At 38.7% G+C, this 24,330-nt stretch overlaps 1 protein-coding gene across 20 annotated transcripts in view; it reads right to left on the reverse strand.

Moving 5' to 3' along the window:
• Window positions 1-275: 275 nt before the first annotated feature.
• Window positions 276-24,330, reverse strand: part of COL25A1 (collagen type XXV alpha 1 chain) — a 304,844-nt gene continuing 280,789 nt past the window's right edge. For 8 of the 20 annotated variants that reach the window (XM_042050066.1, XM_042050067.1, XM_042050064.1 and 5 more), the window contains 9 exons: window positions 23,123-23,158; window positions 22,210-22,263; window positions 17,312-17,365; window positions 16,136-16,162; window positions 15,340-15,393; window positions 9,764-9,772; window positions 9,555-9,641; window positions 6,722-6,760; window positions 276-5,976 (listed from right to left, as the gene is read on the reverse strand). In XM_042050066.1, the coding sequence (XP_041906000.1) occupies window positions 5,974-5,976; window positions 6,722-6,760; window positions 9,555-9,641; window positions 9,764-9,772; window positions 15,340-15,393; window positions 16,136-16,162; window positions 17,312-17,365; window positions 22,210-22,263; window positions 23,123-23,158 (363 nt within the window). In that variant the 3' untranslated portion in view covers window positions 276-5,973. The other 12 variants (XM_042050061.1, XM_042050071.1, XM_042050073.1 and 9 more) reach the window with 7 other exon arrangements.

Genomic DNA, 24,330 nt, shown 5'->3' on the forward strand with positions numbered 1-24,330 from the left:
GACACAACTTGTTCTAGACTTCAAACTCCAGGTTGGCACAAAGCAGCACACACGTTTTCCAATCCAGACAGACTAGAACACTTTTTTGCACCAACATTAAGAACTTTATAACTATTCAAAATCAGCACCAATGGTTGGATTAATATTTTAATAATTACACACGTTTTACATTATGAAAATAAATCATAAATAGTGTAAAAATAATTCTGAAGATCAACTTCTCACAAGCAAGAAACAAAACCTGAAGTACAAAACTGAAAGAAAACAAAACAATATTCAACTGAAAAACATGGAGAAATTTTAATAATAAAAACAAAAGCATGCTGTTTGATCGGGTTCAATTAAGTGGCCACAAGAAAGTGGTAAATAATAACAAATTAAAATGGGTGATTAAAACCTTTCAATTCCTTACACTATTCATCAAAAGAGGTCTTGTGACATATTTACAGTGCTAAGACACTCAAAAGTATTTCTAGTATTGACAATATGATGCTGACCCATGCATTTTTCCCCCCAAGCATTGAAATCCTTGCCAAATTACTTTTCTTTGTATTTTTATCTCTTCTACTTCATTTATGAGACCATTTGCAATACAAAAATAACGGCACATATAGATGAACTTAAAAAAGTAAAAAATACAAATAAAAATATATTTTCCAAAGGAAAAAGTCAGATACATACATCTTAGCAACATTTTTAAAGTTGTGTGATATTTTCCCAAACATGTACAATAATATAAGAATATCCACATATATGTTAACAATATGTAAAACATTCTTTCACCAACCCAACTCTCCATAATACTTCAGAGAAGTGTGCAAGTACCAATGGGATCTGGGAAATTCATACAATTTCTTTTTTAAATAGAAACAAGTAAAACACTAACGGTCCCAGGTTAAGGCCCCCTGCTTTCAAAGAAAATTCAATTTCTAAGCAGCATTGATAATTGGATGCATTTAAAAATAAGTTGAAACAAAAACAACACTCCAAATCTCTTTTTAAAATACAAACTCCATTTGTTCTGTAGAGTATCTTTTTCAGAAATGATGGTGGCAGGCACTTGTTTCTAACTGCATTTAATGAATCCAACCACCATGTAAAATACTTTAATAACAGAGGGTGCAAGAAAACCTTCATTTGTACATTACAGCAACAATGACATCCATAAAAACAAGTTGCAGAAAAGGAAAAAAAATCAGTGTTAGTTTTAATTCCAGTCACTGAAATAGAATTTTTGCAATGTCTACAAATTAGACTTTATTTTGACCACTATCTTTGCAGATGTGTTTTGTGTGAGTCTTTAGTGTGAAAATTTAGCAATCTCATTAGGTAAAATACAGAGATTTTAAAATGTAATTTAAGATGGTCAAGCAGCAGAGATCAGGAAATTGGAAGGGAAGGGTCAACTTCTGCATGCCTTGAACCTCTTCATCACTTTCAATAAATAGGCTGAGAATATCTCTGCAGTTCTTACTGAAGTAGTCCTGATTTAGGCAAAACCCCACTGCTGAAGTTGGTAAAATTCCCCTTGTGACAAAGCACAACACCTGGGTCCTTCCTCCCACATGTCTCAAAGAGCTTTTCAAGGAGAGGATGCATCTCTGTCCCCTGGTCATTGCTGGGGATGGGGAGGCACAGCCAAGGGAGGAGCCTTACATGGCTGAGCCAGGTTTACGATCCCAGCTCTGGGGTAGTCAGTGGGACAACTCTCTCAACACCCCACGGGGATCCAGGATCTGAGCCACACTTCCTGGCACAGCCCCTGGCCTTACAAGCACCACCCTCCCATGAGGACCAAAGGTCTTCTGATCTCATTTGGGTTGCTTTGTCTCTCTTGTGGCACAGCCAAGCAACTGGGGGTCCCATGCACCCCATCCATGGACACAATACTCAGTGGGGCCACTGCTAACTTTCCACACTGTACATCAATCTTAAGAATTACTCCTTTTCAAACTCTATACTTTATACATGTGCAGATATATGGGTTTGATCATTCTGAAACTCATTCATACTACTTACACCATAGATTAAAAGAATATATAAACAGCTGGATGAAGAGTATCATTCTGCTTTGCTACACTATCAGAATATGACATCAAGATCAGCAATAAATAAAAATATAAATCAAAAAATACATTGTATCATTGCTCTGTGATTTAACATTTCATGCTTTACCTCAGGAAAAAATAAAAAGTTGTCCAAAGCATCCTGAAAGAAAGCTTTCCTGTAGTTAGTCTATGAATATGAAGACAAGGACCACGTATGTCAGACATATTCCATACAGTGCTTAAAAGACTTGCAGCCTCTGTAGCAGGACTTCTGCACAATGTGGTTTTAATGCATTGGAGTAACAGATAGATTACAAAATTTCATATGAAACAAATACTGAAAACTCTCAAAGAAACAAGAATTAATCATACCTGAAAAAGTCAGGGATATAGAAACTGTGTAGCCTAATACCACTACACATTTCTACAGCTGAAAAGACTGGTAGAGGAACTACTGTTCCTGTCACAAACTAAACAAAACAAATCATATCTACTTGGAGGAATGCCGCTAAACGATACAACAACACACTGGCAGTTCAAACTGTAGCTTTGCCATCAAAAGGAAAAATATATACTAGCACCAGAAGTAGTTGCTTCTTGAACAAAATAAACGCATTGCAAGTCTTCACAGGGTGCTTTTCCTGATGAAATATTAAACCCAATTGCTTTTTTTTCTTGTACTGACCATGCAACTTTTCTAGATATGGTTAAGTTTCATTTCAATTCAATCTTTGAGATGCAAATATTAATGCCAAATATTCAATCTATGTATGTAGTTTAACCTTTCAAATTAAATTGTTTATCTACTGCCCACTCATGATCATTTAGAAGGAATGAACACTTCATGATATTGAACAACACAAAGGCTAAAAAAAGATAAGTAAGATGATTTGGAAAAAAAAGTATTCCTACCTGTCAGGAATTTAATAAAGAAAATAATTTACAAGACAGAAAAGAAAGCAAATAAAGGTGCTTAAGTGTTTCTTCAGTAGGGTCTCAGCATCAGGGAGTTAAGGGAGAATTGAATTTTGACTAACACTTAACAGTAGTGTCTATAATTATTTCCTGAATGACAAAACCATGAACCAAGGCTCTGCTAGCTTTATTGGTGCATATAGAAATGGATGCTAGGAGGGCAGTTAAAAAATATAGGTACACAAATTTAAAAAAAAAGAGAAAGTGCTAATGACAGCATGCATTTGATAGTTTTTATCTTGTTGCTTTTTCTTAAATGAGTTGTGTTTGTGGACACTCTCAATATGGAGTTACTAAATCATCTACACAGATCCTAAACATCCTACTTGATTTTGCACGAAAATACTCTGAGGCACCTTTCAAAAACATTTCATCTTACTGTATTGATTGCCAGTATTTGATATCTTAAAAAACATTCAGCTTCTAGTCTCCACATCTATCATGTACCCAGCCAAATGTGCCAAGTTAGGACACTGACACCAGAGACTCTTTTCTGTTGGGCAGGCAGCTTGCTCCTCAGCCTGCTGTGTTTTTGAGATGGTGCTTCCTAAACAAGCAGACTGGAAAGTCAGAGGCTTCCATGGTGCTGCTCCTGTCCTCCTTCTGAGAGGCCCTCAGTCGCATTACTGCCGTAACACTCCAGTAACATTTCATATTCAGCCTGCGCCACGTGAAGGTTTTCACTGTTGTAATCATGACTATTCAAACAGGTTGATAACTTGCATGTCTGAAAATTTAGGGAAAGCAAAACATATTTCCTTATATCTGTGAACACTTGTTTATTTCTTACTACTGGAAAGATGGAATTGAGCAGTAAAAATGCACATGCATTCAGTGTATATATCTACATAGTGTCAGATTTATGTTTCCATTAGTAAGATATTACTAATTGGAGGCCACTAAATTGACTTTTCGTTTTGAAAATCTGTTTTTTCCTCAATGAAAAGCTGGATTTGACTCCAATATACCAAAATGATAATAAAGATTCACCAAAGGGAAATATTCCATTATAGTGGCATTTCCACTGATCTGAGATTGTGAAGCAATACAAAAAGTGTGACCCCCATCTTCACATGATTTAGAAATGACAGAGCAAGGAAAAATGTGCGTTCCAAGAAGGGCATAAGGCGCCCTCATATGAATGGAGGCAGGCTGTCTTCTTCAACTTTAGTTTTGGTCTACATATGAAAGACAACTCTTCAAAAAGTAACTAAAAAAGTTTGTGATGATCCTGCTATATACATTAGGAACAGAAGTGATATAAAAAGAATTTCCATCTGCCAAATATGGCACCATTTCTCATAAATTAATCTCTCAAACTAATTTCAGTGCACCATATGAAGACTCAAAATTGTAAAAAATACCTCGTGGCAAAACTACAAATGTGCACAAATCACATATTTCTAGCAATAAAAAAAAGAGGGGAGAAGGAAATGTTTCTCCAGAAAGCCATCTGAACAGAAACAGAGAAAAATCAACACATTTAACAGTGGAGCGTGGTGACAAGTGTGCAGTGATAATCACACGGAATTGTTTCTCTCCAATGTTTTTTGAGTAATAATGTCCACTAAAGTCACTGTAACAACATAAAAGGAACATGATGAATACACTATTCTGTGAAACACAGAAATAAACTCTTTCTTTTCTAGAATTAAAGACTTCAAAGACTCTGAAATAAAAACTGTTAATACTGAAACGATGAATATGTGGCTTGAAAGTATTTTCTTCAATGCTGTCACCACAAATGTTGAATACATTATTGAAATGCATTCTTTATGGCAACAGTAACAGGAAAAGGAAACAAAATTAACCATTGCTTCCGAAATCCCGCAGAGAAGTTCAGCTAGTTACGTGTAATTTAAAGTGAAAAACCTGAAAACCACACCATGATACATACATCTCTGGTCAGTTCCATTGTTATCCTCCTCTGGAGGATGATCTGATTCATCCCCACCTCAAGAATTCTTTCTCCTCCAGCAGTCCCAAAATACAATATGCAGAGTATACTCTGTCCATCCTCAAGTGAGGTTGAGAAGCTTCTGGTCTCAGGCGGTGTCTGCCATCAAATGATCCCTGCAGCACCTCTGTAACCTTTTCAAACAACCCACAGAGAAGTCTGGTTTCTTCTTCAAACTTCTGTCCCTCTTGATTAAGGACTCGACAGGGCCTATCGTGAATGTCTTCACGACCGTGAGCAGTGCAAGGCAAACCGATGCTGATCAACAGGCGGGACCCTCCTTGATCAAAGGGGCCAAGTATCCTGCAAGACTGGAAGCCATCCACCTGCAGCTGGAATGCTATTCCCCAAAAATTCAAGGCCTCTTTCTATGCTCCTCTGGTTTATCTCTTTTTAGCAATGAGCCATGGTGTGACTCCCTTGAGATGACAAAAGGAAATGACTCAGAAGCTGGAATCAAAGGTCACCGTGAACAGCCACTCATGATCACACAACAAGCAGGTTTGGCACACAAACTCATGCTTTTAGTTCATATGAGCAGATGTGGTATCATGAATCATGACGTGTTTAAGATGGACATGGAAGCCAAGTCAGTAAACTCCAACAGCAGCTGGTACAGTACATTTCACAGCATTTTGCTCTTATTTGGTCACAATTTCTTGTAAACTAGTTCATGGCACTCATTGTCCATGCATATCCACAAGCCAAAATATAAGAATTTACAGAAATATTAATTTCTATTTTTGATCATTGCTTTGAGATCTCTCTCTCTCATTAGAGAGACAAACTTTGCAGGTTTATCCTGCAGTTATTGTATCATCTAACTGCAGATGTAGGTGAAAAAAAGATGTATGTATGGACTATTGCAAACAAGTAGAAGCAGCTACATGTAAACATATCTCAGACTTGTAAAATCAAATTTTCAGTTTTCAACTATAAATAAAAAAAGTGGAGCACTATATACACAACTTCATGCTTGTAAGGTTAGATTCATCACTGCAGAGACAAAAAGAGATACAGATTAAACAAATTAGTAAGGTATTTTGGACATCTATTACAAATAAGGCAGAGTTGCAAATATGGATGGTTATTTCCTTAGCACCAACTATTCTTTGGAGATAAATGCACCCAGGATTTCACTTATGCTTCATGTTTTCTGATATATTATATACCAGTATCCCTCCACCTACATTATTCTGGATGCCGTGTTTTTAAATCAAGCACTGTCTAGGTTAAATCTTTACTAAAATAATGTTGCCAGTTAATATTGCCATAGAACACAAAACCCAGGAGGATATATTGAAGAATAGAAAACTAAGGGAAAGAGAAAGTCAGGATATACTGTCCTTTTCAGTATCCCAGAAAACCAGTATAATAATAGATCGACAGAATATCTTGACAAAAATGCCACATCCATGAGCTTTTATAACGAATAGAAAGCACTGATCATCTGCAGAAACCAAAAGATGTGTGAGTCTTCATGGGAAAAAAGAAAAGTCTTGGACTTTCCAGAAAACTAACGCCAGCTGTTTCTACAGTGCTGCCTCAAGGAACTATTCTACATAAATTACAACACATGACATGAACTACTGTCATGGAGAGGTCTGATCTTGCACTGCTGGGTATGTCTGCCTAGGAGGCTCTGAAGTCTATCTTGATGCTGTTCAGTACGATTGTGACAGGCATTTCTGTGTGCTAAGGACATACTACTCCTGAAAAGAAAAAGCTCTGCCCATCCTACCTTTTGCCAACAGCCAGGCATTGGTAATCCATCAGGACCCTGTTTCAAGAGGAGTAAAAGGAAAAAAAAAAAAAAATGCAAAGGTAAGTTTGATAGAAAAGATATTCCAGCAACATCTGTTAGAACAGCTGAAGCAGCTTTGACTATCTAAAAAGTAGCTACCAAGTTTAACTTATTTCCTCTCTTATTCTCAAAGTGAAGGGAAAGCCAAAGGAGAGAAGGTTTACACTATAAATACATACGTGCAACTCTCTGCTATAAAGATGTTGTTCTCTAAATCATTAGAACATCTTTATCAGTCTCTTATTGCTGCTAGAGCTCAGGCTACACGTTATTTTAAATATAATCCATTTTATTCACAACAATCTCGATCTGAATGTACAAGATCAGTGAGAAAAAAATTCTATCACTTTTATTTGGTGAGTATTGTGTTTTATGGGCCCCTCATAGAAAGGTCACCCTGTGATAAGGCAGCAAGACCCGAATGGGAGTAGGATCTTTTCTTTTCACTTTCAGTATTAGTTTCTGAATGATGGAGTAAAATCTTAAGGCCTGAACACACCTTGAGTGCCACAGTGAAAGAAAACATCAGCGGTGGGAGCAGGGCAGAACAGCACCACTGATTATTTCAGCGCTTGGACAATATGGCCATCTAATTTCCTCTCATGTTAGTGAGAGTCACTCCTTTTCTTCCCTGCTGCTACCCTACCTTCAGGTATCTCCATGTGTCCAGTACAATCAGGGCCAGCTTTTGACCACAGTCATACTGGTTTTCATGGATCTAATTCCAATTTACATGGCTATCCAGGGTTAATTCAGGGAGTTATATGCTCAGAATTAGGTGCACATGTGATGTAACTGGACTATGCATAAGCAGAAGAAGAATCAGGCCTTTACATTTTTTAGAATTTAGAATACCAAAACTTAATATGTTAATTTACATGTGAAGAATAGTGGTAAATAAGGATTTTTGAATATACTTGCATGTGGTCTGTTGTGAATGACTTGCTGCCTAATAAGAAACAGTGCTGCATGCTAAGCAGTTTACTCTAGCAATTATCTATGAAAAGAATATTTTTTATCCATCAAGGATTGTTAGTGAATCTTCAGATATAAATGATAATACAGAGACAGAGAAACATTTTTAAATTACAAAAGCATGCTTGATTATCCCCAACAAAATATGAGATATGGTTACCATTAATTGGAAGCAAACAACATGGACTATGGAATAATCTTAATGGACTATGTATTTACAATTAAAAAGCAATTGACTTCAAATTAGGAGTGCTATACTCGAAATAAAACCTACTTAATTCAACATTCATCTCAGAGAACCGTGCTTAACCACCAAACAATATCAGAACATGCAGATCAAATTTTACTGTGAACAATTAAAAAGAAAATCCTCCTTGTATCTTTAGGAAATGTGTATGTATTATTCATCTGGGGTTTTCTTAAATGGAAAAGAGTTCCAACTTATTTTACCACTAAATAAAAATCACTGTTGCCAGATTGGTACAAGGGAGAGGGTCAAGAAGTAGCATTTTAGTATAGGTGGGAACTTGAATTCATGCTAGCATAGGGTGGGGAGTGTTGTGTGTATTCCAGGAAGGTAAGTTCCAAGGGTAAGACCATTAAATTGAAGATATTAAATAACAAAGACAATCAGGGTTTGGGCTGCAGACCGTTATATTCTTACAAACATCAGGTAAGCTTTTTATTTCCAGATGTGTTTGAACACTCTGATGAACAGGCCAGACACCTCAAACATTACTTGCGCATGGTCTGAAAGCCAAGCTCCAGCTTGGCTTACTGGAAACCTTGATTTTTAGAACCAGTATTTACATCCTTCTGTTTGTGACTCTCATTTTGGCCAAATTGTGAAAACATGCCCCTAAGATGGCATGGATTTGAAAGGAAGTCCGGGGTGCAGAGTAGCTATGGGACAGGCCAGGGTGTGGAACTGAGCCAGTGCAGACAGAAGTCATGAGACTTGATTAGAGGTGAACGTTGTGCTGGATTTCTACAACTTGCGTTCAGGGTGAGTAAGGCAATGGGTATTTTGCAAGGAAAGTAACAAACCAGTGATTCTCAGGGAAAATGTAGGAAGGAGACAAACTCATAAATTACCATGTGATGTGGGAGCAAATTGCTGAGAGTTAGGCTTAAGATGTCAACAAAAACGTGTGTTCTGTCACTGCAGTTATGATCACTTGAAGCAGCTGGTTTGGTCATGCACATGCATGTGTTACGTGGAAAATGTAAAGTCAGCTCAGAAAAACGTTACTTTACATTGAGAATGGCTGACCACAAACAAAGGAACTGCATGCAGGGTTGGTAGGAAAGAGAAATACTGTACCAATTGGCAAGGGGCATCCAGCCCATCCAGGCCAGGCTGGCCTGGCTCCCCTTTTTCCCCCTTAATTCCACGGAATCCCTGTTTGTAAAGATTAACTTGCAATGTTACTGTCAAGGAAATGCCTTCAGTATTGACTTAAATGGAGTGAACAAAAAACAACGTAAGAGGCAAGAGGAGCAAGCTGACTGCTTGTGATTTAGACCTGTGGGGCACTGACTCTGACACATTCAAAAAAGAAAAAAACCAACCCACCATGAAACCTCACAAATTTAGCCCAAAGGTCTTAAGTCTGGTGCTTTAAACCAAATTAGGAGGTTGACAAAAAAAGTCTGCTCTAGAATATGAGATGAAGCTGTGTTAACAAAGTGCAACAGGTTACACAGTAGCTGGTGCTTGTTCCTCTCCCCTCATTTTTTATTCCATCAGTTTACAGCAGGATGACTGATCTTTCAATACACAAGTGAGACGTACCAATGGGCAAGGTGCATCTAATCCAGGAGCACCCTGTTCTCCTTTCTCCCCTTTAGGCCCTTTTTTGCCTTTCTTTCCCTTTTCCCCCTGTGGATACAATGGTTTGGATAAAACAAGTTTCATTCTTTTGAAAAAAGTATAAAGAAAGATTTGGTTTAAAGTTTGGGTTTTTTCTTTTTAAGCCAATGGAGAGCTGAAAGGACACTTACCACTGTGTTCTGGTTTGGATGGTGCATTATGTGGAAAAATAAATTATATGATCACAAGCAAGAACTGCAATCAGTCTCTATTAGTTTGTGTTTGTACTTCATATCAGTATTATGAATGTTTTGAAACCTAGAACAGGGCTTGAAATCATTGATTTCTTGAGACAGAGGCAAATCTGCAAATCCCCCCAATCCACAGTCCAAAATAAGAGGTCTCCTATTTTGATAAGTGGTAGCACTGAAGGCACATGTTCACTAAGCTGGACTTGTCAGCTTCCCCAGAGGATTTGTCATTAGTCAGAAGTAACTTTGGGACAGTAGAATCCATCAACAGAGTCTTTTGAAAAAAGACCTGTGGCACAGATGCTTCACAGGGACAGCTGACTCGATTCCATCAGCTTCCATGGTGTCACATCAAGGGTGAACTCGACCAGGAGCATCCTCTGCTAACTGACCCTGTGTGCTCTGGTAAGAGTTTGGAACAAATCCTGTTCTGTGGTATCCATAGAAACCCACTGACATCACTGAGGGTGCACTGCTGTCCCTCCACGACCATTTCAAACCCTGTTACAGGAATCAAAACACTCGAACTGCTTGATGGAGAGGTGCTATGGCACTTTCAGTGATTTCATATTGTCTTGGTATCATAAAGTAATCAGAAGTGATATTTAGATTATTTATTTAAGCATTTCAACATTCAAATATTCTCTTTGCTGCGGGCAATGTTTCATCTATTTGTTTTACCAAAATTCAGTCCCTAGTTTCACACTGAGTTTTCTTTTTAAATGCAAAACTTCCAATGCTTTAATTTTCATAGAAATTAGTTGATTCCCTTAACAAGCTACTTGGAAAGACGACCTCACCTTCAAGCAGTATAAGAGGTTTAGAGAGTTCATTTTATAATTGATTTCACACCAGTTGATCACAATGGTAAATGAGTTTCAGGTTGCTCTCAATTTCACAAAAATCAAAAAGGATCACTTAAAAAAAATTAACAAATTGGACTAGGATTGTAAAAAATGGGATAGGAAGGATGAGTAAATCAGGATATCACAAAGAAATGGGAAAAATAGTCATAGGAAAATTAGTATAACATTGGAGAACCAGCAAGTGAGGTCGTGGCTACTGGGAGGATTTAATTTGTGAGGAAAAGGGTAAAAAAGACAGAGGAATTGTAAGAAATGAGGGTAGAAGGAGAAGGAAGGAATGCCCCTTTGGAAAGACAGACGGATTTTGGTGAAGCATATTAAATAGACATTTAACTTGTTCCACACCAGTACACAAATACTTAATCCATCAACAAGAGAGAAAAATAATATTTACACATAAAAAAATAATTATATAAATCATATTTTAAAGAGGAAGGAAAGCACATTAGTCATTTCATATTACAGTATACTTGACACAGTCAAATAAAACAAAATGTTCCATGAACAAAACATACTGCATTCATGTCATGATAGAAGCACAGGTCCTTGTCTATCTCTTCTGTGTGCCAAAAGGTCACAGGATAAGAGTTGGAAAAATAGAAACCCAAACACTACCCATCCTTACCAAATAATAAAGACTGTCATGTAAAAAAATCCTCACAAGACAAGAACCATAAATTGGCTATGTTTTCATCTTAAACCTACAAAGGTGACAACATAGCAGAGAAACCCAACAGCTTAGGGTCAAAATCTCAGTGTTGCACCAATTTATCTGCAGTGAGTGTGTGTGAGCACAAAGCATGGACATACTCCAGAAAGGATTCTGAAAATGAACAGTTTGGTTTGGTTTCCAACTCTTTTCAATCTTTAGGATTTGTATTTCTTTAACTTCTTGTGTTACAAGCCAGCAAACTATTTTCAACTTCCAATTTTGCAGGCAGATCTATGGTCTTATTCAAAACAATGCAGCAGTCACCTGGTAAGGAACAGTCTGAATTTCCTGGGTACTTCACTACTTTTTCCACAGACTGGGTTCTTTCTTCTTAATATTTACTCCTTATCCTGAACTACAGAAACCCACAGGAGATACAGAGCCTGTACATCTGATGAAGAATAAAAGAAAAATTCCTTTCTGTCCTTCCTCAATGCCTAGCGATATAAAAAAATGGTGGCACTTCTGCAACACTGTTATGGTTGGAACAATCTACAATCCTCACATGCACAGATTTTCATCAATGCAGAGTGCAAGGGAAAAGGATAATGCCTTTTCATCCTCTGTTCATATTCCTCTGTCAAAATTTATAACAACAGTCAACCGTGCATCTGGGACCAGGGGTCCCTTCCCTCCCTTTCCCCACAACAGAATCTCTAACTTTTGTTAAAGCTTATTCCTTTTTGAAAGGATTTTCTTTTTTCTATTCATGAAACTTGAAAATATAAAATGAATTGTGCAAAACTTTTTTGGGATAAGTGCTCCTGGACTATAATTTTATATGAGTAATTACAGCTAGAACACTTTAAAAAATATTTTTACAGTCAAGTCAAGAAGACATTATAATGCAAACACTGACTTCCTTTCACTGTAGCAGAACTACTGATGGGCTAAAATACAGATCAGCAGTCTAGGCCTCATCTCAAACCTACGAAGTAAAGGTTTATTCCCTGCATGTCTGCAAAAAAAGTGTCACTGGTTCTCTTTAGAATGTCAGTAATGATACAAATTTTTGCAGTGCAATTTAAATTTCTTAACTAGAAACTCACTAATTTCAATTTGTGTGATGTCAGTCCAACAGCCAATACTGTAGAAATATTTAAAAACCAAGAAATCATAAGCTGGATGGTCAACTTGTTTATTTGTTATTACAAACTGGTTTATCTGTTGAAATGGGTGCTGTTACACCAGTTTGGTCATAGTTAATCAGTAATATTAAGGAAAGCCACCAGAACACAGATGACTTGTTATAATGAGAATTTGGATTAATTGCATTACTTTGTGTCTTTTGAGAGTCAGCTTCCTATTTGGAAAAGGAACTATTGATGCAGCTTAAGTAATTTTGGTAAAGCAAGTTTGCTTGCATGATATAAATATTCCCTAATTTATGGGGAAAATGTGTTAAACCTATGCAACAGAAGTCTCTTCCACAGAGGTCTCAGCTATGTCTTCCCTGACTTTTCACTGGGAAAGACCTTTCTTTGCCTCCTAGTTTTCCTTAAATATTCTGGGAATTTTTAAGGCAGGTATTCAATATCCATTTTTGCCCTACAGACTTCCTGTCAATCCTCTTTCTGAAAAAATAATGTATTTTTTGAAACATCTATCAGACTTGCTAACTACTTTATCCCATGCATTCTCCTCAGGAAACAGGGCTTGCCTTTTCATGAATTTTTAGGGGGATGGAGGACCAGAGTTCCTAGGAGATGTGTCCTGCAGCCCAAGAGAACAAGTCTCCACAGGCAGCCTAAATCACAACTGAACTCTGAACAGGGCCTAGCCATGCCACATGCAATTCCCACATACAATTCCCTCACTCCCTTGCAACTGGAAGTCCCATGTTCAACATATCTAGTCAGTCCCTGGGAATAACAGACTAATATCCAAAAGCAGCACGCTGGACTCTGGAACATTAAAACTTTTTACATTCTGAGTGCTGAATCTCATCTGTTCCATTGTCACATCATATTTGTATAACCGAACTTTTTACCAGCTTTCCATCTTTTCTTCTGCAAATCTTCTGGAGCTCTGGTGGCTGAAATTTGTCTGTCTATCTCTAGCTGTACATGGAAACACACACTCAGAAAGTCTGGCTGCAAGGGAGTTCTGGATTCCCTAAGGGAGCCTAAGATTCCCGTTGTGAGCAGGATGATTCCTGACCCTAGGCCAGGTCAGACCAGACCAGGTTCTGCAGTGCTCCCTGGGCAGTGGTTCAGGCCCCTCTCTGGGTGCACTGTCCCAGTGCTGTGCTGTCCTTCTTGTGAGAACAATTGCTCTGAACCTCTCAGGGGCAGCTTGTGGTCCTGCATTTCCCCATTTGCCACTATCCAGAAGAGTTTTGCTCCATCATCTTTGTGTCTCCCCTTTCAAGCCGCTTGGCCTCCTCATTGTTAGACTAAGCCAGTCCACCTCCTCCAACCTCTACTATTGGTTGTGTTTGTCCCAGACCCCTGCCAGCTTGGTATCCTTCTTACTCCCCAATTTCTCAAGTTTTTCTTGAACTGTGAGGCTCAAAAGACCATCTGCAGTATTCAAGCAACCTCACTGGAATCGATTAGAGAGGTATAATAACTTATTTTTATCTTCTGGACACAACTCTTTGAATGTACCCCAGCATGAGAGCACACTGTTAAGCTCATTTGAGTTGGCACTTGCTGTAACTCCCACTTACCACAAGAGAGCATTTTGCCCACCACCTCTCTGAGCTGGCAGTCAATCAGTTACACCTTTGGACGGAGAGCTGCTCTCAAGGAGAAAAGCTGTTCACTTGTGGCAGACAGACCTGTACTCTGACAGCACGCAAGAGCTCACCATTCATTGTGATTACTCTGCCAGGTCAAACAGTGCCTTTATAATATTCATGGAGCACCCGCTTAAACAACTGTTGTTCTGCAAAATCGGTACCTTACCAGGGATCTCTGAGCTCAAAAGAAAGAGCAATATAGCAAGGGACAAAGGGGAAGGATGTATTTCATAGCACCCTTTTCATGCATTCTCGGGAAGTGTTGTACTCATAACACACTTTTCAGTGCATTCTTGGGAAGTGTTTTGCTTAACCGTACTAAGGAATGCAGATGAACTCTAACACCCATGGTGACTTTTTAGCCCTGCTTCTTGTTTAAGACACCATAATGAGAAATTAACTTAGCCTAACCCCGCATATGTCAGCTTGACAAACATTTGTCTGTCCTAGAAAAATCATCTGTTGCATGTATGTACTTTTACATTAAGTGGCTTGGTGTGAGTTCTAATTCAGCAGTTTTAGCAACTGGGCTTTGTGTTGGATAGAAATGGAAGAGATTTGCTTGTGAAGTTTCTCTACACACATTAAGTCCTGAATTGCTTTTTAATAAACAGATTTCCAAGTCCCTGTGTCTGAACACTGAAAATGAAGTCAGGTTGTTTCTGTTAACTTCCCTGTCTAGTTGGTTTACCAGAAATGGTAGAGTACACGATTCAGTTTCAATCCACAAGTATCACAAAGTACTTAATTGCAAAAAAAGAAATCGCGAAAAATAAAAATTCAAACAGTTCCTGTCTTATCCACTTGTGGGACAGGTAGCATGTACAGGCATGGTAGACCAGGATCAACCATTACACTGCAAATACTGCCAGGGAACAGAGCTGGGCTCTTCAGTGTAAAATTACTACCACAATGACTAAAGTCTGCATTAAATATTTCAGGATTTTCAACAAGTGCAGGGTGGATTGGAGAAAATGAGCCTGAAAAAAGAGCTGTGCTTTGGAACATGCTGATATTTCTAGTTCTGTACATACATTTTTGTGGTTTTTTACGATTTTGCTCCAGTATGTATCTGTGACTTGCCTTTTGGCACACAGTAAAACAAAGATAATTTTTAATGTGACAATTTATAGCATAAAGACAGCAGAACTGATTAGCTGAGGAATCAAGCAACAGTTAATAACACTGTGGTCACCTTTTCTCCCTTTTCTCCTATATCACCCTTTTCTCCTCGAGGACCAGGGAAACCCTATAAAAACAAAATGGACAAAGATAGGTTGACTTTTATTAACATGCAGGTTAAGTTTTCAAATACTCTTGGAAAACCTAAAAAGATGATTTCACTACACACTCTGTACATATATGTGTGCTATGTGTGGACACATGCACAGACAAAAGCATGTGAGACAAGTAAGTCACAGAGTTTGGTAGAAACATTTTGGCAGCTACAGAAAGAAATCATACCGCTCAAACTGGCAATCATCCATGCTACACAGCATATGTGCATTCTGAAAAAGACTCCTCCAAGTTAGGGATTTCAGTGTAGGACTACAGAAAAAGACTTTCAGTAAGTCTTTCTAGCATGCCAAGGAAAGAGCCTATGTTTTGAAACATACCCCTTACAGGCTATGAAATTATTCTCTTTAATTAGAATGAATTTAGTTAACTAAGTGTTAAGTGACTCCTCGTTCTTCTACAAATGAGTCATCTGAGTATTTTCCTAGCAAGCATTTTTAAAGCCTACTGACATCCAAAGAACCAAGTACTTGTATTGCTAAGCACTACTATCTGCTGGTGTCTGTCGATAAGGGCTGTACATTGCACAATCTTTGTCCTCTTTACCACAGAGAAAGAGCGAATGCAGCATTCAGCACACTCTCTGCAGGTACTGCATGCACACTAAAGGGCAGCAAAGCTGTTGTGCTCCATAAGGGATTTCTTGCAGATGCTTACCGACCCCTGAGTGTGCCCTGGTCACACACATTACTTACATCAAGGCCAGGCTCGCCGTCTTTGCCCTGCCAAAGAACCACAAAGAACCACAGGAACTGCATTAGCATCCCTCAGACCAGGACATTGCTGCCCGTGTTTAGCATTTCCAGGAACTGATAACCTGGCTTCAAAATTTTGCTTGACTGTTTTGTTTGCAGGCAGATTCCAGGAGAAAGCTAAAAATACAGAAAAACCTATAAAGTTTTATTTTTAGTTCACAGGAATGGGAAACAGATACTGGATTTTTTTTTTTTTTGCTTTCAATTTAACTCACTAAAGTGACTCTCAGATAAAAATGCGTAGCAAGCTAATTTAACACTCCATAGAGCCTGAAAAACCATCTCCAGCCACTGACTCCTGATTCAATTAAATGGATCCAATTAAACCACAGGTCTGTATTCCAGGTTAAATTAATTAATGAAACAGATAAGACTGGAGAGGGGATGGAAACACTGAAAGTCTCCTGAAAAGGCTGGTTGTGCCCAGCCAAGCACATTTACATGGCTTTCCTTGCGTCAAAGTACAGAACAGACATGTGTGTATGTACACACCTGACCCAGTCATCAGCAGTGTAAACAGGGAAAGTCAACTGATTTTATTGGGGATATCCTTGTCAGGCCAAAGGAAGTCCTACCTCATATTTTAGGAATGGATAACATAATTAAAATTATTGATTTAAAGTGCGTAATTTCCAACAACGAATGAGCAACAATGAAGTTCTCACATTGCTTCTGAGCAGATGGCACAGAAATGAAAACAAAACACATCTCTGAAGTGACAAACAAAGCAAAAACATAATGGCAAAGAAACCTTGCAGGATGGAAATCCAAGCCCCTTATTGACATTAAAAAATTCACAGCTTTCCACAGTTCAGCCTGAACTCCTGGCACTCTCACATGGTCAGGCAGCTGATGGCCAAAGGCTGCTGAACCAGGAGCACCTGCATTCTGCATTTCCTCTCTCTTGCTGGCTCATGTCAGGTCTGTTTTGTTATGTGCATGGGTAGGAACCCAGCAGCGTGATACAGACCATAGACCTTGCACTGTCAGGGTTTATTATCTATCTTTGCCTTTTCCAGCTTACTCTATTGCTAGGTGAAAATCAGCCATAAAGCACACAAGGTTTAATCAGGGAGGGATGAAAAGTGCCGTGCGTACAAATTCTGTGGAACTTACAGGCAAGCCGTATGGTCCTCTGGGTCCAGGGTCACCTACAGTTCCCTTCTCACCCTAAGAAAAGATTACAGAACAAGCAAACAAAAACATTGGTTATCTTAGAAATTATCTCTACCAAGTGCTTTAGGTTAAAGTTTATGCATTCCTAAGTATTTTGAGTGAAAAATATCCAAGCTCATTTATTTTTATTAAATGCTTAAGGGGGAAAGAAAAGGTGTGTATTACTTTCTAGGCAAAATGACTTTCTAGGCATATGATATCACATTCATTTTTAAATACCTCAGTAACTGAAAATATTTTTCAACTAAACTTGCGCCAGTGTCAAGTTTAAGCTTTTAACAGCTTAATGCTGCTCTCAGTAAAAATCCAATGTTGTAATGAAAACTGAGGATATACAGCATCAAGCTCCAACACAGCAGCTGAGATACAACACAGTGACACGCAAAAATGATGTGTCAGTCAAAGCTTGTATTTAAGTAGGCAATGCTTTTAACAGTGACATTGTGAAGATTATCCTGTGCACTGTGCTGTGTTGCTAAATCCTCTATTGGATTCTAGATAAGTGATGTAAATATACCTGGTTTATCAAAATCAAAACAACCGTAACGATATGCAAGACAAATAAGTACAGAGATAACTCCAGAAGTCTGATCTCATTCGGCACCAAAATCCATGGAAAAATTACCAATTTCCAGAGGGGTGCTTCCAAAATCATTTTTCAAACTTAATACAGGGTAAACTTTTCTAAATGGAATGGAATTTCAAGGCAACAAATTTCAAATCACTTTTGCTCTCTAATTGTTCTTTATCAAGACTGATATGAAGTTAAGCTTCCCAAGCCAGCCAGGACTAGCCCATGTAACTGCGAGCACAGGTCCCTGTGAGCTTGACAGGGAGCCAGGGCTGGGAAGAAGGCATGGAAAGCAGTCTTGTTTCAGACTGTGGTGTTCCTTCTTCTGAATTAAATCCATCAGAAAAGCCATTCTCTCGGGAGAGAACTAAACTGCTCCAAGTGTTGATGAAATAAAAGAAAAAAAACCTGACCACCTCTAGTTTTCAAAGCTCCTACTCTGGATTTGTTAGGCAGGGTGACTTGGATCCCTTCTTCACCCCCTTTCCTGAACACACCCTAACACAAGGCTGCGTGCAAGGCTCCTGGTGTGCACAAGTGCTGAGTTTCATCCTAGTGTTTGCTGCACTTGCACTCTTGAGATAATTCTCTGTACAACATCCTCTGGGTTATTTACCACTTATTATTAATTAATTAATGACTCTATAATTAAAAGCACAAGACAGAGATGTAGATGTGTACCTAATTAATAGTGGTGATCATCGGCACAGCCAAGTACTTGGCACAGCTCTGAAAATGGACTGCTATGTCTAAATTTCATTGACCAAATTACACAAAAAATAAGGCACCAGAACAAACTGAACCTTAACCTGTGGTTGAATAATCCCAGCAATAAGGAGTCTGTCAGAATAACTGACATTTGATCTGTTTTAAATACTTCATATTTTTACTAAGGTGGACACTTGCTTTAGTCTAGTGGTAATGAGTTGTGCAATGTCAGGTCTCTCTGGATTTTGTTACTCCCCTGCTAATTTCTGAGCAGCATTTAGGCTGGATGCCCTCCAATAGGAGTATTGGGAAGTAACAGCTGATTTTCAAAACAATAAATCCCTTGCAGCTTTAAAGCTTTCTGCTAAGAAGAAACTAATGTGCTGACCTATGTAGGTAAGAGCTACAAAACCCTTTGATCAGTACTCGAAATATGTCAAGACTAGTTAAGCATCTTTGCTTTTTTAATCTTCAACAGCAAGATGACTGTACAAAGTCCTCTCAAGATAGGCTTATAACATTGCTAAACATATGGTAGACATAAAGATACTGAATGTATCAGTCTAGGAAATAATCTCATCTGTTATGTAACAATATATTTGGAGAACTGTATCTCAGAACTTTTTGCCTCCAATACAAAGCACATGCTGAAACATGTTTGGAGTATCAGATGAGGTCCTGAATGTTCATGGATTGTATGAGATGGATGGACTGTCATGAGCATACTGCCCTCAACCATCACAATTTCCTTCAGCGTGGCAGATACTGGCAAACCTTAGGAAGGTTTTTAATATTTTTTTGTGAGACAATCCATCAGTGTCCAAAGAATAGAAACTATAATCTATGTTTCTGCCCCCTATTTCACTTCAGTCTCCTGAATCATGGATATTCATGAGTTACCATTTGCGTGAATAAAGCTGAATAATTGCTGTCTCCACTAGGATAGTTAGGGAGATTTCATACCACTGCCGTGCTGAGAAACATTTTAACCAAGTTAAAGAGAATGCACTTTCCCTACTTGTACTAAATGTGTGTAGTGATGACAACGTTACACAAGCTACACATCTGAAAGCCAAAATCAAGCTCAAAACCAGGTCCTTGTCATCAAAAAAAAAGAAAAGAAAATAATAAAAAAGGAAAATGTATATTGCCAGCTCTCAGATTCCTTCAGCTGGTCAAGAAGTTGGATACACGTTATGCCTGTCATCACCCTTCAGGCTTACATGTTCCCTTTCATCAGCAGTAGCTGAAGATGTCTATCTGTTCTCCAGTGTTCTCTACTTTCTCTCAAGACAGTATATAAGTGAGATTAACAGGTACACAGTCAGATTCAGAGGCCTATTATGATTTACTTCTTCATTTAATAAAGATGGTCTCAGTAAAATCTCTCTAAGCACCTGGCAAAACGGTGTTCCAACAGCTGAAGAATTTAATAACAACTATGAGATACTGGCCTAATAATTATATGAATTCACATTATTAATTACCATTTCAATTTCTACTAAACAATTTATAAAAAGTTGAGTGTCATGCATGATTTTCTTAGTCTACCTTGCCACCATCTAAATAGATTTTGTATAAAGATGATCTGACGGTTTCTATTTTAATTAAATAGTTAAATTGAAAACCAAACAACCCACCCTAATCTGCACAGCAGCCTGTCCTACCTCGGAGTAGTAATTCAGCATCACCTCAAATGCAGCCTGTGCAACAACAAATCCATGATTGTTCTGTAAAATAGCCCTAATGCCCTTCTAGATTAATACTGGCCCAGGGTTTTTCTTCTCAATACAGACAGAATGTGGTCCTATCCAGTGACAGTGAGCACTGGCCCTATGCACTGCTTTTAACTAAAAAGTAAAGTCTGAAATCTGCAGACAAAAATGTTTCCCTCCTGTTTCACATTAAAAAGTTCAACAGTTGCAAATGCAAGTTGTAAAACTGCATTAAAAAGACACTATTTGTTATTTAAATAATGAGACATATATCAACACTGGGCACCTGTTACATAACTATGCTACAATCAAACTTCTCCTCCCAAATGGTACTGAATAATTAAATGAACAATTACAGCAATAATCTTGTTAGCTGCCCGCTTGGCAAAAAGCCTGTCTTATCAACTTCCTTCCATTCATTTAGTTCCACAGAAAATGGTGGGTGTGTAGGAATTTTCTGCACACCTTGGTCTCTCTATTTTTGCAAAGTTCTCCTTCTATGCCCCTGCAACTACTGATTTACATCGCAGCAGTTCCTATCCCTTTTGCAGCTACTGCTTTTCAACAGTCACAGTAGGGCTTATTCCAGATCCAGCTGCATGACTTCTTATGACCTTGCATACTCCCACAAGAAAAAAATATTAGTAGCTCTTTTCCACAGACGAGAAGAATAGTTTATATTCTATTTCATTGTCAAAAACATTTCAGCTGGTAGTACATACACATATCTTTCAACATGAAAGCTCATAATGCAAGAATAAAATGTACAGTATTTTTATATACTTCTACGTGTGTATCTCACCTAAATTATTTGCTTAAGATAAGAGGATGATGATCAACTATCTTTTCACAGAGTTGACAGAAGATATATTATGTCCTAACTGAAGGAAAAAAAGAACTGAATCTGTAATCCCCTAGAAAAACAGAAAAAGTACACAAGTCCTTCAGGCACTTAATTAGCCTGAGTGGTAATTGCAGTCTACTGTACAGTCTGTTTTGGGCTATGCTGCATGTCTTGTATTTATCCCTCAATACACAGCTCTGTAAAAATGAATCTTACTTTTCTCAGATGAAGCTAACCAGACCTCTGCCATGTGGCTCTGTCCTTAGTACAGCTAGTCTGAAGTTGCTTTAGCACAGTTCTTTTGTTAAAGTGAGGAAGTCAAAGAGACAAAGTTCTGGACTGGCAGCTCCTTGGAGGTTTTAGTTAGGCTAAGGTATCATCTTCTGGTTTTTTCCATAAGTTGATGGTTGTATCATTAGAGGTGACAGGCTCAGTTAAAGATTAGAGTTCCTATCCTATTTCCACTGGAGAAAATATTCTGTGAGAATTTCAAATTAAATAGAAGGGCTCCTATCTTCTAAGCTTAAAAAAAAAACAGGAAGAAAAGTTTAAATTTTACAACAGCTGGAGATATTCTTCCTGGATAAAAACATTTAAGTGCATAGAGGAGAGAAATACTCTTCTTTTTTTGCCATTGCATTCTTACATAATCAGATCACATTATCTTCTTTTGTACCAGTTTGTTCTCTCAATTTACACAAAATAATGAAAACAATGAAAATCATGCTGTGTGTGATACTGTGAACTAGGAAGTCCTGTCAATTTCTTAGTGATTAGTCAATTCAAAATACCAGCTCCCCTGAAGTTAGTGAGTTACAGTGCCAACCTTAAACAGATAAATGTGTGTGTAACTAGAACGGACACACAGTTGTGGGCTGCTCCTCTATAGGTGAGGTACTGTTCTGTTTAGTGACATCTAGGCAGAGTACGAGTCCCCACATGACATTGTTCCCTTGTGGCAGTCACTTTGTAGAGAGAAGCACCCAGAAGATATACTTACTCTCTCTCCTTTGGGACCTGCAGGGCCATGGGGACCAACTGGGCCATCTACACCCTACAAAAAGGAACAAGGAGGGTAAGAGAGAGTGCTTGTTCTTACAACTCTTTAGTTCTAATAGCTGTCTTGTAGACGAGAACTAACATGGAATCAGTCTTCACTGGTTGAAAATTTGGATTTAATTGTGATGCAACCTTTTTGGCTTTCAAAACTCCACCCATAAACTCTCCTGTTACAAGGCAGACTGTCTTTCTTCTATTTGGAGTTCACTACATTCATGGAAGCAATCAGATTTACAAAGATCTTAAACTGATTGGAAGAAGATGGAAGAGTCAGAAAAAAATTTTTTTTAAATTATTGTTTGGTTTTTTTTTTTTAATTGATTATTCTTTAAATTGAAATGTCCACCTGTAAGATGGACTTACCTACTGCAGGGATTGATAGCAATCTTACTTCCAAGATATAACTCTTTCACTGTATAGAGCTCTTTATCATTAAAGAAAGCAAAAGATTTAACATTTATGATGTGTAATGTAACAATGCCTGTAGATGAACCCCAGCACATTTGCATCTCCTTCACTGATTCCATCTTAGCATTGAACAGCTATGTTCTCCTGTTATCTACATCCCTAACCTTACTCAGGAAAATCAGCATCCCAACCAAGCAGTTGTCCAACCAAAAATCAAAACTGAGCTGCCTTTTAAGGTTCAGAGCTCCTTCTACAGAGAATTACATTCGCTTTCCCACACATATTGCCCTGAGAGTCTGCTGGAAGCCCCCTCTTATGCAGCATGGAAAATGCCTGCAGCATTTGGCCTTCCTTCCTCTGTGCAGTGAGTGAGCTTGGCCGGCAGAGCCCCCGGGAAGCACATGGACTCAGTCACGAAGGGGGACACAGAAAGACAAGGGACTCACCCGGGCTCCTGGCTTTCCGTCTAAGCCAGATGCTCCCTGTGTGGTTAGGTGGAAGCATGGATGATGGGCATGACACGAATGACAAGAACGTGAGATTAGTAAGTGGTGCTGATGAATAAACACAATTCAAACACACAGTACACGCTGTGACAGGGTTCTGGAGTGGGTATCACACTACTACAGCATGTTAGTTAAAAATTCACATAGAACACCAAGAGCCTGATTCTGTTCTCACTTCAGTGTAACCTCACCGACCCACCCCTGCCCTCACATCACAGTGTATTAGAGCAGAATATTGTCAGGCTACAGGAGCGCTACAAACACCAGATGTTAGGGTGTTTTTGAGCCTTAACACATAAATATTTACTTTGTAATTTACTCGCATGCTTTCTAATTTGTAAATAGCGACAATACTGAATACTACACACAAAGGAAGAAAAATGTGTGTTAACTGCGATAGGAAATATTTAAGTGCAAGAATACTGCATTATGCAGCCAACAAAATCTGGATCCTGAGCACAATGGCCTCATTCATTTCCAAGAGCCCGGGAGACAATCACATTTCCTGTTTTCCCGATATACTCCCAGTTCAGGGCACAGTCAAGGGCTGCAGCGGGCAGCCAGGCACGCCGGGCGAGGAGCCTCAGCATCCTTGGGGACGGGGGGACCCCTCGTGGATTCTGTGGGAATAACAGAGCAGCAGCCGGAGCGCGGCAGCGCGGGAGGGGATGTGGGGACAGAGGGAACATTTGTCAGGACACAGGGAATAATCTGGGGAGCAGCCCCCTACTGGAAAAACAAACTAAACCAAACCTCAAACAAACCCAGCTAAAATCTCCAACCAACTCAAAAAACCGAGCCATTTTCTGTAACGTCAAACACTTGGACTTTGCTCCTGAGTATGACATTTAGTAAGCAGGAGCAAAACAAGATCATTGTAAATTTGGAAAACCTAGTAGCCTATTTTGTTCTGGAGCCTCTTCTACCTTGTAGCCATTTTCAGGGCATCTGCTCAGGCCTCCAAAGCTCACTGTCTACAGAGATGTAACTGCCAATGTGAAAATGAGCTTTTTTTTCCCCTCAAAATGAATTAAAATTCTCAGTGATGCTGACCTTGTCCAGAGGCCCTGAACATAGTTCTTGTAAATAGTAATCAGAGAGGTTTGTGTTCCTTTGGGTCAACTAAGTCTATTTTCTCCATTTTACTG

This window comes from Corvus kubaryi, unplaced genomic scaffold (genome assembly GCF_017639235.1).
Source record: "Corvus kubaryi isolate FWS band 111438036 unplaced genomic scaffold, C.kubaryi_AGA036_p1.0 71, whole genome shotgun sequence".
NCBI lineage: Eukaryota > Metazoa > Chordata > Aves > Passeriformes > Corvidae > Corvus > Corvus kubaryi.